This window comes from Trachemys scripta, chromosome 17, assembly GCF_013100865.1.
Source record: "Trachemys scripta elegans isolate TJP31775 chromosome 17, CAS_Tse_1.0, whole genome shotgun sequence".
NCBI lineage: Eukaryota > Metazoa > Chordata > Testudines > Emydidae > Trachemys > Trachemys scripta.
In genome coordinates this window covers 12,236,496-12,250,527 of record NC_048314.1, presented here as the reverse complement: position 1 = coordinate 12,250,527, position 14,032 = coordinate 12,236,496, and the positions used below count along the sequence as shown (strand labels likewise).

The window sequence follows — 14,032 nt, the reverse complement described above, 5'->3', positions numbered from 1 at the left end:
CTGCACCAATTATAGACGAAATTTGCAGTAGACTCTTGCAATATTGTCTAAATCCAGTAGAGGGGTCTCTTTCCCTGTAAACAATATATATTTTTCTCTACAATATCCGTTTATTTTAGTTGTAGCTTTAGTTTGATCTCAGGTGCGGTTCATTTGCCATCGCAGAAGCTCTGTCCCTGCTGTTCCTTGAAATTTCTTCAGTGTATTGAGTTTAGAAAAAAAAAAAGAGAATGGATGATTCCTGTCATTACAACAGCCATAAAAAGCACATTTTATTGATTTAAAGTATTTTATCTTCAACTGTCTTCTCTACCCACAACCTTCATCTTCTCTTAAGGGAGCTGGAATATAAATGTGTACAGGAAGGACAGTTTTGAGGGGGGATTCACATAGTTACAGCCCTTGGAGAAGTCTGTTTGACTCAATTATGGCCAAGTTCTTCATGTACGTGATTAAGTTCCTTGGGGAAAAGTGTCCCTGCCCAAAGATGAGCAGTCTTAAAAATGACATCCCTGATCTACTCCTACTCTTAGGTAGTTTCACCACCTCTGCTTCAGTTGCGGAGCTGCAAGTACATTTGGATCTAACATTGCCTGTGAATTGTGGCTCACTGAGTAGAGGGTATGTGGGAGTAAAAATGTATGCTATAATATCTTGCTCTTTAGTAAAATGGTTTTCTGTTTCTCAATCTGATGCAAACATTTTATGTGAGCAGCCTTAAAAAAGCTGTTCTATTATTATTTTCACATGGCCTGGCATACAGTTAAATAGACATAAAACTAACAAAATGGACCTGAACTGTATAGGACCCCTTATCCAAATTCATAGTTAGATGCCATTTCATCTCTTTCCTGTTTTTTAAGGTGTTTGGGATATTTTTAATGACCTTTCACACAGAATAATCATTATCTATTTCTGTAAATAACAATATCAAAACAAGCTAGTGGGATTGTGTCAAAGAGAGAGGCCCATGAGGGGTGCCTCCACCCAACTTCTGACCTGGGCAGTATAGAATGATCAAGGAAATATTTTGGTAGAGTATGGGGTAGGCCTGTGTATTGGAAAAAGTGGAAAAGATCAGTTAAGTTTAGTATGTGAAAGACTTGGAATTTGTTCACCCAAACCATCAACATAAATCATTAAGATCTTCCTCATGATGAATAGGAATAGGGACTGCTTCAAAATGGCTACTCTGTCCTACTTTCATATCCTCTTTGTTCAGTGGATTTGTAGCTAGCTTCAACTAATTAAAAACAAAACAGGAACATCAACAACAAAAGAACACACCACCCCAGCCTTATGTATTAGCTGGCACTTAATCATCTGCTATTTTTTTGTCTTTAAGCGGGAACTATCTTTGGACAGTATCTCAACATTATCAGCTATGGCTAGTTTAGTTGCTAAAACAATCAACTATTGAGATACACCTTGTTTAACAAAGTGCTTCTTATAGAATGACCAGGAATAAAGATCAACACATCTTAAATATCGTGTGTGTGTGTGTGTGTGTGTGTGTGTGTGTATGTATACACACACACACACACACACACACACACACACACACACAACATGGTCTCAATATTAGGTAAAATTCAAAATCCATGAGTTTGTTCAAACTCTGATGGTGAAATATGTTAAGTAGCTTTTCTATCCTGTTCTAAATACAGGCAATTAAGGTATATTTCTCCGTTATAGTCATGTTTGATCAGTTGGTTAGGAAGTGCACAATAACTCATTAGCCAGAATTTACCACCCGCTCTTCCCTCTTGAAATTAAACTGAAAGAGAGGTTTCGAGGCTTCAAGCCTTAATTATTCATCAACCTGTTCCCCATCTGACAAAGAGGGGAGGTACTCCTGTGTTCAACCAATATTAGTTATAATGTTTCAGATTCATTTTTTCTAAGTTCAACTAACTATCATTAATCATAGAAAAAATCCCTTGAGACAGAGGTTGGCAGAAAGCATTGTAAAGGGCTGTAGCTACCATATTATCCGTGTAACTCAGTGTATAGAAACCAATAGACTTTCTCCTATTCAAGCAATCTATTGTAGTGAGGGGTAGTTTTGTGTGTTATAGAATCCTAGCCTATGCAAAGAAAATAATTTTCAGTTCCGGTCATGGCTTAGTCTAGCAAGGATTTGGAAATCTCATGGCCTGCACTACTGTCTCTACAGATGGACACATAGAATCCTTTACATTCTACTACACTACATATTGTCCATTCAAAATCTCCCCCTTCCCCCCTGCCATTAATATCTGTTACTCCAGGGAGGAAGCAGTCTCTGTGCCTTTCTTGACAAGTACTGCTTTTTAGATCATATAAGGAGGAGGAAAAAGGTTCTTTTCTGTCCATGCCTGCTTACGACTTCTCTCCATAAAGCTGTCTCTGACTCTTCTTTATCAAAGCTAATAAGTTTCTGGGCTCTAGGAGAGTGTTAGATCACAAGTGTTTAACTTTAAAGTCTTAGCTGCCTAAAACAAAATGAAGATCAGTCAGTCAGTCTCCAAATGTAGTGGGGAAAAATGCAAAAATTAAAGTCAAGGTGTGAGCTATAGAATGCATCACTAAAATCATAGCTCTTCAGTCAGGCCTTGAATGCCAATTTACATGTTGCAAATGAACATGATTGATGTGACCCAAATAAGGAATTCCATAACTTGGAGCCGAAGGCAACTACAGTCAGGCAATTTCATACCACCTTCAAAAAGGTCATTCTGTCCCTACCCTGGAAGTTGTATTAATGGTCACTAACTAGGTGGAAATGGACATGCATTTGAGGACTAGTGTATGTATGAGAGCGATGGTGGTATGCCTTCAGCAAACACAAAGTTTGGGACTGATCCTGCAGTCTTCACTTAAATAGTCTCTACTCCAAGCTCGTAATCCCTCTGAACTCAGCTGGACTACTTGCATTAGTTAGTTTGCAGATTTGGGGTCTGAAGTGGCTATTAGTGATTTCTTAAAGTGAGTGCCAATATTCAGCTAAGTAAAGCAAAAGGCAGTGTAAATAATTGGTATTTAATGCACAAAAAAAAATAAAATAAGGGTCTGATGTGAACTTCCATAAAGCAAGTAATTAAGTCAAGAAAATCACACACAACTTAATAAACAGATTGCCACTAAAGTATAACCATTGTTATTTCTCTATACTTAGAATAGAAGTAACTGTGATGTGTTAAATACCAGTCTGGATAAATGTTCTTTATGGGTGACTACTGTGTGTGCAATATGCAAAATATTTAGAGCATACACTTCTTTAGTAATGAAAGTTAAGCTAGTGTTCCGTAAAACTCATCTGGCTCTACGGGGTTTTAAAAACGGTTAAAGTAACGCAAACGAGTGTATCTTTTAAATGACATCAAAGCAATTTTTGACAACTGCTCTTTTGTTGGTAGGCATCTTCTTCCATTCTATTATACAATCCTTGCACTGAACATTTTTGAAATAAGAGTTGTCAAACAAGACCAATATAGAAACAAGACCACTATAGGACACAAGCTGCCCCTCCTTCCCTTCTTACTCTTGAAACTTGTAGCAAAATCACCATAAACAGATCATTTTACATGGAAGCAACTAATGACTGATGCTGGAAGTAGGGTGGGGGGAAGAGGAAGACTGAGAAACCAAATTACCGTTCTGTTTTGTTCCCTTGTCCTACGCTGCCTCTTTCCTCCATACTGTGACTGGAATCTGTCTAGTAATAAAATATACCGTGCTAGTGCTTGATCCTGCAAACACTCTCCTATATATAGTTCCATTGTTTTCAGGATCGATCCCGCTAGTGGTCAAATGTTAGGAAGTGGACATATGTCATTTTTGAAACACACTTTGCCCAAAGACTTCTGATGGGATGCACCCTCTTGACCCCACATATAGCCTCCCCTGAAGATGAAGGACTTCAAACAGACAAGGGAAATGATTGATAGGAGAATTAGGAATGTAAATAGGTAGAACATATGGAAGTTTGTGACTGTCTCTCTGACAAAATAAGGGGGTAGTATTATTTGTATTACAGTAGTGCCTAGAGGCAGCAACCAAGATCCTGGTCTCATTATACTTGCCCTTGTACATGGATCCAGTTAGAGACAGTCCCTGTGCTGAAGAGCTTACAGTTTAAATAGACAAGACATGAATTTGACTGATGGGAAACTGAGGCACGGAGAGAGTAAGTGAGGGTCACACAGGAAGCATTTATGGAGCCCACTCCAGTGCTTTAATCACAAGACTAACTGTTCTTCCCTGGTTGGTGTCTAAAGCTCATGCCATAAGGGAAGGGAAATGTTTTAACACTTCTGCCTTTTGGTTAATGCAAGAGCAACTAGTAAAACAACCGTAGTGCAAGGATTTCTATGGTGTGAATGGAAGAAGGAAAAGATGACAAATTGAATTACCACTAAGCCATTTTCTCCTATTTCTGGCAAAGGCATAAAATTGCTTTGATTTAAGAAATGAATGTTCATGCTGACTGACAGTGACAAAATGTGTGTGTGTGTGTGTGTGAGAGAGAGAGATTTTCTACTGCCTTTGAGTCCAGTTATTCTGAAGGAAAGGCATTAAGACAATAATACCATAGATTAATGTAAGACAGTATTGACATCTCACTCTTAAAGTTTTATTGCCTAAACTTTATTCTTAAGATGCTAAAAGGAAGACAGTGACTTAGATACATTCTTTAGAACATTCAGTGATAGGAGTAATTTAAAGCAATGGAAAGTTAAACTAATAACATGGGTTGTCACTCAAGTTTTTTGTGAAGCTGATTTTCTAAATATTCAGTTTCATCTTTTTGTAGGACCTTAGAAATCAGCTAGAGAAATTACATGGTGAAATGATTGAGAGAGAAAAAGCAGTGGAACATCATTACAATATTCTTTTGAGTGAAAGCAATCAGAAGTTGCAGAGTCAAGAACTAGTTATCAAGCGACTAACAGACAGTGTCAATCAAAAGGATCTATTGCTTCAGGTAGGTAGACTTAAGCTGAAATGAAAAATGAAAACTTATCACTTGATTTTGTATGAGGAATGATTACAAAATCCCATTTTTGTTTGGAATTACTGTTGATTTTCATGATAATCCTCTACTTTTTATAATATTGTATTTGCAGAATAGATACATAGCTGTGTCGCTTTCAACAAGAGTTCTTATTAGGGTTTATGAAATTTAGGGCGGGGGAGGGAGGAAGCTTTGCCAGTGTTCATGTAGAGATTTTGCTGTTGTAACGAGGTGCTTTAAAAGGTCCCAAAGCATCAAGGGTATTCATAGAAATGTAGGGCTGGAAGGTATCTTGAGAGGTCACCAAGTCCATCCTCTCACATTAAGGCAGAACAGGTGTTTTTCTAACCACATCTTTAAAACCTCCAGTGATGGGGAATCCACACCCTCCCTTGGTAACCTGTTTCAATTTGCTCCCCAGAAACTAGAAGTTAAGGAATGGGTATTGATACTGAACTGCTCTCTCATCCTTATAAGGAAGTTCCTTCAAACCGGGGCTAAGGTACATTGATGGGCAGCTCCAGGGATGCCTGTAGTGCTCCTGCTTAAACCTGTTCTGTGGATAAAAGATGCTCTCTAGCAAAGTCAGTAGGAATTGAGGGTGTTTGCACCTTACAGGATTGAGCCCAAACTGAGTACCATACTTTAGTGTATCAGTGCTGCTAATTTGGCATTTTCTATGCTCTCTAATTTAACTATTTAAATATAAAAGAATTTTGAACATTTTGGACATTAATGGGCAATCAAAGAGGGTCAATATGCTATCTTTTTCTCCTATTGTGGTTTTGCATTGGACTTTTTTTCACCAGACAACAAAGAATGTACTTGAAATAAGTTGCTTTTGAAGTTTGTATTAATAGTTATACATTTTTTGCACTAGTATTAGTAAGCTTTGCAGGATTTTCATTACATGCATTATTTTGTTTCGCTAGAAACTTGATGCAGCAATTAAAGAAAAGGATGTAGAACTTCAAGGACTTATTAAAAAGTGTAAAAACCTTTTAAAAGCTAAAGAAGATCTTGAGTTGAAGAATGAAGACTTAATAAAGGAAAAATGTGCTTCCGAGTCTCAGCAGTCAATCATCAAGATTGTCAAAGAGTTGGAGGTAAGTTTCACTCAACCTTGGCCTCTACAGATAAATAGAAACATTGGGCCTGATCTGCCTCCGATTGGAAATCACTAGGGATTTTCCCATTGATTTCAAAAAGGTGGGATCAGGTAAATTGTAATTAACCTATATAGCATAGGGCAGTGTTTCTCAATCTTTTCAGCTTGACAGCCCTTATTTTGGAGGGTAAAAACAAAATAAAAGACCCCTTTTATAGTATATGTAAGAGTAAAAAATGTATCTTTGATAACAATGGCTCTACTTTGTGTGTGTTTCAAGAGGCTGTTTGCAGTGCTTTTGTAACCATGTTGGTCCCAGGTTTTTAGAAAGACAAGGTTGACAGAGAGAATACATAACCTTGAAGGATAAGGGAGTGGGGGAGTGAGTTTTTCTTTGCTTTGAAACGTAATACAATTTTCAATACCTTGTGACCTTTTTTGACCTCTTGGGGGTTGTGATCAACAAATTGAGAAACACTGACATAGGGTAATAGAATCAACCCATTATAATTTAGGGTAATGGAATTAGCCAGTGTAAACCAGGATTAACCCATTAAAATTAACTCAGTTCAGGATTATTATAATTTGTGCAACTGATGAAACTTTTGTGTGGCAGGAGGAAAGAAACCAGCCCTTGATTAATCATTTCATCATATATTTTCTCTAATAGCTGACATCAAGGTCTTAAAAGTGTATATTACTATTATTGTTTACATAGTACCATAAGCATACTCTGCACTGAACACTACTGAATTATGTGAAAATACAAGTCTGCCCCCAAACAGTTTAAAATCTGAAGGCACAAGCAGGCAAAATTCTGTATAACGCAGAACAGATAGTTGTATGGTCACTATGGCTGGAATATTTCACTGAACATTTAGGTTTTTGGATATGTTACTGAAGGAGGAGGAGAAGGGAGCTTGGTGTACTTCTAACAGGGAAGAGGAAAGAGTGTACGAAGTTGAGTGAGCAAAGGAGACAAAAGGAGCAGTCAAGTAAGAATTTTGTGTACAGTTGGGGCGGGAGATGTAGGTGGAAATGAAGGTAAATTTAAGGAAAGAATACTGTACTAAGTTAAAAGCGAAACTAGTACAGAGACTTCTGAAGTGGGGACATGTGGTGAGAACTGGAGGATGGATAGATAACATGGCTGTCTCTTTCATTTGACAATATAAAGAAGAGTTAGGATGGCTTATAGATGTCGCCAGAAACCTGAGGTCATAATACAAAATCATAGTATATACATTTTGGTTACTATATATAGTACTCTGGTACCAGCAAAACAATCACATACAGATGTGAAGTTTTTAATCCTATTGTGAGACATTACCTACTGTCTCTGTCAATGTATGTTTTTGTTCTTTTAGTGCTTTTATCCTGTGCAGGTAGAGAACAAATAGGCTTCATTTGAAGGCACACATTAAGTTTCTTGTCTTTTTCCTATTATTTTGGAGAACTGTTTAAATTCAGATCTCCAAAAGGGCAGTTAAATAGAAGCAGTAATCACTTCACTTGTTTCACAGTACCATTCATTAGTGAAACCTGCTCAAGGACATACACCTGCTGTGCTATGTAGACTGTTGAATTAATTCCCTATGAGGGTAACAACACCATTTGCCCTGGGCAAACCCAAAATGAATTAGTAGGGGACACATAAGCACAGACTGGGACTTAGTGGATGTGTGGTAAACTCACAATTGAGGAAACGTATCAGTGTTGGCTACAGTATGCAGCAAACCCATAAGTAGAAAAAATAAAACCTGTGAAAATTCAGAGATTTTTGCCTCTATAGTTATCTGCAAGAGAAATGCATCGAACAAAGCCGACTACGCTTCGTTCACAGAGCTACCCCCATGAGGAAAAAGTAAGATGCTACAATGATCTCCATCTCTGGAGATATTTAAGAGTAAGTTAGAGAAATGTCCATCAGGGATGGTCTAGACAGTAATTGGTCCTGCCATGAGGGCAGGGGACTGGATTCGATGACCTCTCGAGGTCCCTTCCAGTCCTAGAATCTATGAATCTATGATGGACTCGTATAGAATTAATGAAAATGAAAACTAACTGCCCCCTCTTTGACCCTACCGTCCCGTACAGGTGTACAGCCAGAAACGAGAACAATGACAAATGGAGCTATGCATAGTAATGACCCAATGCCAACTTCTAATCACTAATCCATTCTCTTGTGCTAGTTCACTCCTTGACTGAGAACAATACCTAATCAAAATCCATTCTCCTCTCCGCTCCACCAGTGTCTAAGATCACATCCTGGAAGAGCCCATAATGGCATATTAATAGTACGTCTTTGGACACTGATTATCCAAAGCTGTGTTCTCATTGGCTGATTTGGCCTCTTTGATGAAGTTACAGAGCTGCACCATTTCCCAGCCAAGTGCGCAGTTGGAATCTCATCACCAATAAATACAAGACACTAAATCCCATATTTTAGCCTAGCTGCTGCTTTAAAGTTTAAGAAACTAATTTGGGAGGTGCTGCAACTTTAGCTCTTAATATCTTTTTACTTTAAAAAAGTAAAGATAAATTTTAAAGCAACTCATCTGAAGCACTGCTGGGTGCCTTGGCCAGGATGGGGGAGATAAAAGGCAGTTTCTAATTGAAGTTTGGATTCATGAGCCACAGTAGTGAGCTAGTGGAGAGAGAGAATGTGTGCACTGGTAATTAGGTTAGTCATGCAACTGCGGACTCCTCTGATATCTGTGAAGTCTCAGAATGATGCATTGCGGGGTTTACCACTAGAGAATGCAGAAATGCAATGGACTCCTATGTCATTTTGAAAATATTTGTTATTTCTGTACTTAATGCCCTTTTCCCCATTCTCTCCACCCAGCCTTGTTAGTGGGGCCATTTGTCACACACATATATTTTAATTCAGTTGTTCCAAACTTTGCAGTTCAATTTAGTACCAACAAAAGCAACAGAATTTATGAGATGAGGTTCTTGCTCAATCCTTTAGTTATGCTTCCAGGCTCTGGTGTTAAAACAGGGTGCCCATTTTGTAAAGCATGTGCTTCAGTAACTGGGCACAGAGGTATCCGTTTTTAACTCTAAATTGATTTTGTAGGTGTAAATAAAATCTGTATAATTATTGTAATGTAGCTTTTCTGTGCTAATGCACCTTTCCAAGAAAGCGAGCTACTTTATACAACACTTGATGCGGAAATAGGAAATCTCGTTAGCCGATACCCCCATGGTAAAACTGACTTCTCGGCCAACACAAAGCACATCCTGTCATCAGCTCATTGTTTGTCTTTTGTTCTAATTACTTCAGTATTTAGGGAGTTAATACTGTGTGATCAGGGAATTGAAGAATACTGTGTGCATAAAACTGTGGTGTTTAATTTACGGTAGTCAGAGAATTATAGTCAGTGCACCAAAGTTATTGATATGGCTCGAGGATAGCTGTTGATGTGTGCCCTGAGAATTGGAATTGAGGCAGTTGTTGCAGTACTGCAGACGTGTCTCAACTATTGAAATTGATGCAGTGTGCACTTTTGTTGCTGAGTCATCATGATTGTGGAAAGTGATGCAGTTGACATGTTTTTTTAAACATGTGTCTTCTCTATTAAATTGTGATCAGCACATTGCAATCATTGCATTCAGCTTGTTGAAGCTGAAGTTGTAAACGCATTACCAGGGAAGTGATTCAGTTCCTGATTTTGGTGAAGTGAGCTTATTGCTGAAAAGAACCATCTTTTTGAGGTTGATGTCCATGCATCATCACTCTTAAATGTGCTGTTTGTTCACTACCCTGCATGTAGCCTGATGATTGAAATGGGCATAGCTAGTGCATTTACACATTGACTAACTCCCCTATACAGGAATTTCTCCCAATGGAGTAACACCTCTCATGCATATATAGCTCTGCCTTACAGAGCAGAAAAAAGAGACTGGTGTTTCAAGCCCTCAGCCTTACGGCGTTTCCAACTGTTGTGAATATAACATGTACCAAGAAGAGTCACCAATAGGAACAGTTGTTATGCTATTCTTCCTCTCTAGACAGAGGACTCGGTGATATCTGGCAGCGCCACTCTCCTAAGGGCTCCACACTCCACTAGGGTTTGTCTGAGCTCATTTCAGTGCAACCTTGGAGGAAGCTGCCAACCTCTGGGGTGCCTAGTCACATAGGAGTTAGTCAGTGGGGAAGCGTAGGTTCTAGCCTCCTCTCAATTGAAATCAATCAAAACTTCAACCTGCAGACGTTCCCAAATGACCTCGATTTTGTTAGAAAACTCTCTCTTGCTTACATGAAGAAATGGGATACTCTTGTGACTATGCTGTTGTGTTACCTACTGTGGAAATTTATATATCCTTTCCTTCCATCACTTGCCATTTAAGAAATCTTTAGATGGAAATAGCCTTCCAAGTCCTCTAGCATTTCTACTTAGCAATGGATTTTCAGACTTGAATGGATTAGGTTGCCTCCTTACATAGTCTTGGAGTGAAAGTTTAATATTTCTATCCTACATGTCTTGCGGCTATCTGCACTAACTTATTTGCTCTAACATTATATGTCAAGAGGTTTAATGTTTCATTAACTCCAATAACATAGTAGTCTAGGCTAGGATGTAGGTTACATATCTGCCTCACTCTTCATGAACCTTTGGGGATTTGCTTCGAATAATTCACTCCTACACCTTGTATAGGGGTGACAGTAATAGTAGACAGAAAAGGAGAGGGTGGATCATGCTATGTCTCTTCATCCTTCTTGATTTTCAGAAAAGTAACAACATTTCTTCACATTTTGGTTCATTTGTATCTAACTTCTAGCTAGCCAGTTGAATTTACAGGTCACAACAAACTGGCGACAGTCCTGACTGGTGCCATGAGGCTTGTGGTGTTCATATCTCCTAAAACTATTCTAGTCTGAACTACATGCGCCATTTTATTAATAATCTACATGCTGTTAGGTTTCAGTTCTCTAACAGCTTTGGTCTTGGTATTCATGAGGGATTTATTCTGCGGAAATCTTCCAGTACTAGGAGATATAGGATGGTCAGTTCTAAGCTAATGAAGCCTTCCCTTGAACTCCTCACATACTTGTACAGCCCGGCTGTCTCTGTGCATTTTGTTTCTGGTGATAATGACCACAGCCAATGGGGTGAGGAAGCTTCCAACACAGACATGGAACCTCCTTTTCTAATTGTGCTGTCAAAGATGGATATTGCTTGTTCAGAGAAGGATTTTCCCTCACCTCTACGCCCTTTCCACCAAGATCGTACTTTTGCTTCAACCAAGATTGATGTATAAAAGTCCTTAGGCATTTCTCTAGAGAAGACTAAAGCTTCAGGAATGTCAGTTTAAGTTGTTTCTTTCTGCCACTGGTTCACCGATCAAACTTCTTTTCCATGTGAATCATGATCTATATATTGTCTGACCTCCATGCTTAGAGGTTATTCTTGACACACTACAATTCCAAAGTTTTGGTATGAGGCTCTGTCTGGCAACCTGAATTAATTTTCCTTTATGCTTTCACAAGATACTTTTTGGAGACTCTTCACCATCCACTGGAAGTCTAGATTTACCCTTTTAGTCTTCAGCTCTCAATTTTGGTTGAGAGTCAGCATCTCTGCTACCTCCTGTCGTATTTACTTTATTGATTATAGGATGTCTCTTTAAATACTGTAGATCTTGCTAATCGGAATACTTTGTTGTTTGTGGATATAAATTACCCTTTCATATGTATCTTGCAGTAGTGGCCAGAGACCCCAGTCAGGAGAGGATCACTACTGTGGTAGGGCATAGTACAAACATATATAAAGATATGGTCCCTTCCTGAAAGATCTTATAGTTTTAAAATGATGTCCTATCTTCTTTTCTTAGTAAGCACTGTTAAGCTATAATGAGGTCTAAGTTGATCAAAACATTATTACTTTTTCAAAATATAGAATGAATTGAATGTTGAATATTTACAAAGTATGAAGTTTTAGCATAAATAATGAAAAGTAAATTGCAAATGTCCCTGCTTTTGTATTGGTTGGTTTGTTAATTTGAAAAATTCAGTAATTTGCTATGACTCTTCACATCATTAGTATGAATTAACGAGGTTCTACTGTAACTGGTCCTTGTTGCAGTGCTTTGCTTTGGGATTGTAATTGGAGTACTAACAGCTGGTTGAAATCCACAGTGTAGGTTTCTCCTCTGTTAATGATCTGTTCACTAATGATAAAGTGTCTCTGGAGAATGTAGTTTCCAAGCTTGTGGATGTAATATGGAGAAAACAGAATTACCTTTAATTCTTGTTCTCTAAATGTATGTTGCTGTAATAGATCAACTCTTAATTTTCTTCACAAAGCTGGAGGATTTGATTTTTGCTTTCTGTATCTTTGGTCAAAAAAGAAAACTGATGATTACAGGCACTAGGATTTGTTATTCTCCCTCAACAAGAGCAGAAAATACAGTGGTTACCGTTAGAAAATCAAATATTGCCAACTGATATCCCACAGCTACTCCAGTTACTTCCTGTTCTGGGCATGGGGAAACCAAGTGTTGCTGGCTGCAGGTATGCCACCTGCTAAAAGGGACACCTGAGAACTCAAAAATCATAGAAAATCTCTCTGAGGCACATACTGGAAACATAAGACCTTTTACAACAGCATACCTGCAATTCTTGCTCTCAAAAGGCAAATCATTTGTTTTTCTGGAACAGATATTTAAGTATCTGACTCATAGTAATCAGGCTTATTGTTCAGGAAGTTGACTCAATGCATGCATGTCTCTGACACGTTCAGCCTTTGTCAGCCATTTACAATCCCTTTTCTTAAATAATAGAACAGGGGTTTTCAAACTCGGGGTTGGGACCTCTCAGGGGGTCGCAAGGTTCTTACATGGGCGGTTGCGAGCTGTCAGCCTCCACCCCAAACCCCGCTTTGCCTCCAGCATTTATAATGATGTTAAATATATAAAAAAAGCATTTTTAATTGATGGGGGGGGAGGGGTCGCACTCAGAGGCTTGCTATGTGAAAGGGATCGCCAGTAAAAAAGTTTGAGAATCACTGTAATAGACCAAAAAGTTTGTTGCTAGAATTCCCTGCCAATAGAAAGTTAATTTTATCCAAAATACAGCAAGTACTCTTTGAGCCATAGATGCCGACTCTGTGGGTGCTCCGGGGCTGGAGCACCCATGGAAAAATCTAGTGGATGCTCAACACCTGCTGGCGGGCCCCTCCAATCAGCTCCTCCCCCTGTTCAGCTGCGGGCAGGAAGTGCTGGGGAGGAGGGGGAGGAGCGGGGGCAGGAAGAGGTGGGGTGGGAAGAGGCGTGGCGGGAAGAAATGGAGCGAGGGTGGGCCTTGAGGGAAGGGGTGCATTGAAGTGGGTGGGGTGCCCCTGGGGAAATCAAAAAGTCAGTGCCTGTGCTTTGAGCAGGGTTCTAAAGTGGAGCATGAAACCCTCAAAATACCTGCCTGCCAGATCATTCCCTGGTTTGTTAGTGTGTAAACTTTTGGAAGTGAGGAGGCTGGGGATAGGAAGAGGGTAGGAAGCTTATTTTGTATACTGTGATAAAAATGATGAACCACTGCTTAGATATGTGACTGTTTCATGATAAGTAAGTAACAGAGCACTATTAGCCTTCTTTAATAACAATTGTTTTTAAGTAGCATGAATAGCTTTCAGATTCAATTCTGATTCTATTCTGCTACTCCAGCACTAGTTGTTCTTTTGCCTTCTCTTAAAAGCAGAGACTGACATAATTGTCATCTCTAGAGAATATATATATATATTCTTACGCATGCACACACACTTAAAATCACTTTCTTGGATTAATATGAATTTATTTTTAACTCAGGAAAAAAAAGAATCTGAATATGAAGAGTTGATTCTTGTTTTAAGAAAAGAGCAGCACATTTATTCTACTCTAGTGAAGACTCTGAAAGATTCAGACAGGTAAATGTTATTTCGTCTTTGCTT

General features: G+C 38.8%; 1 protein-coding gene across 8 annotated transcripts in view; it reads left to right on the top strand.

Annotated features, from left to right (window-relative positions):
- The window catches only part of CDK5RAP2 (CDK5 regulatory subunit associated protein 2), a 101,860-nt gene that overhangs the window by 25,253 nt on the left and 62,575 nt on the right, over positions 1-14,032 (top strand). For all 8 annotated transcript variants that reach the window (XM_034793351.1, XM_034793353.1, XM_034793354.1 and 5 more), the window contains exons 13-15: positions 4,796-4,966; positions 5,929-6,102; positions 13,911-14,008. In XM_034793351.1, the coding sequence (XP_034649242.1) occupies positions 4,796-4,966; positions 5,929-6,102; positions 13,911-14,008 (443 nt within the window). The remainder of the gene's footprint in view (positions 1-4,795; positions 4,967-5,928; positions 6,103-13,910; positions 14,009-14,032) is intronic.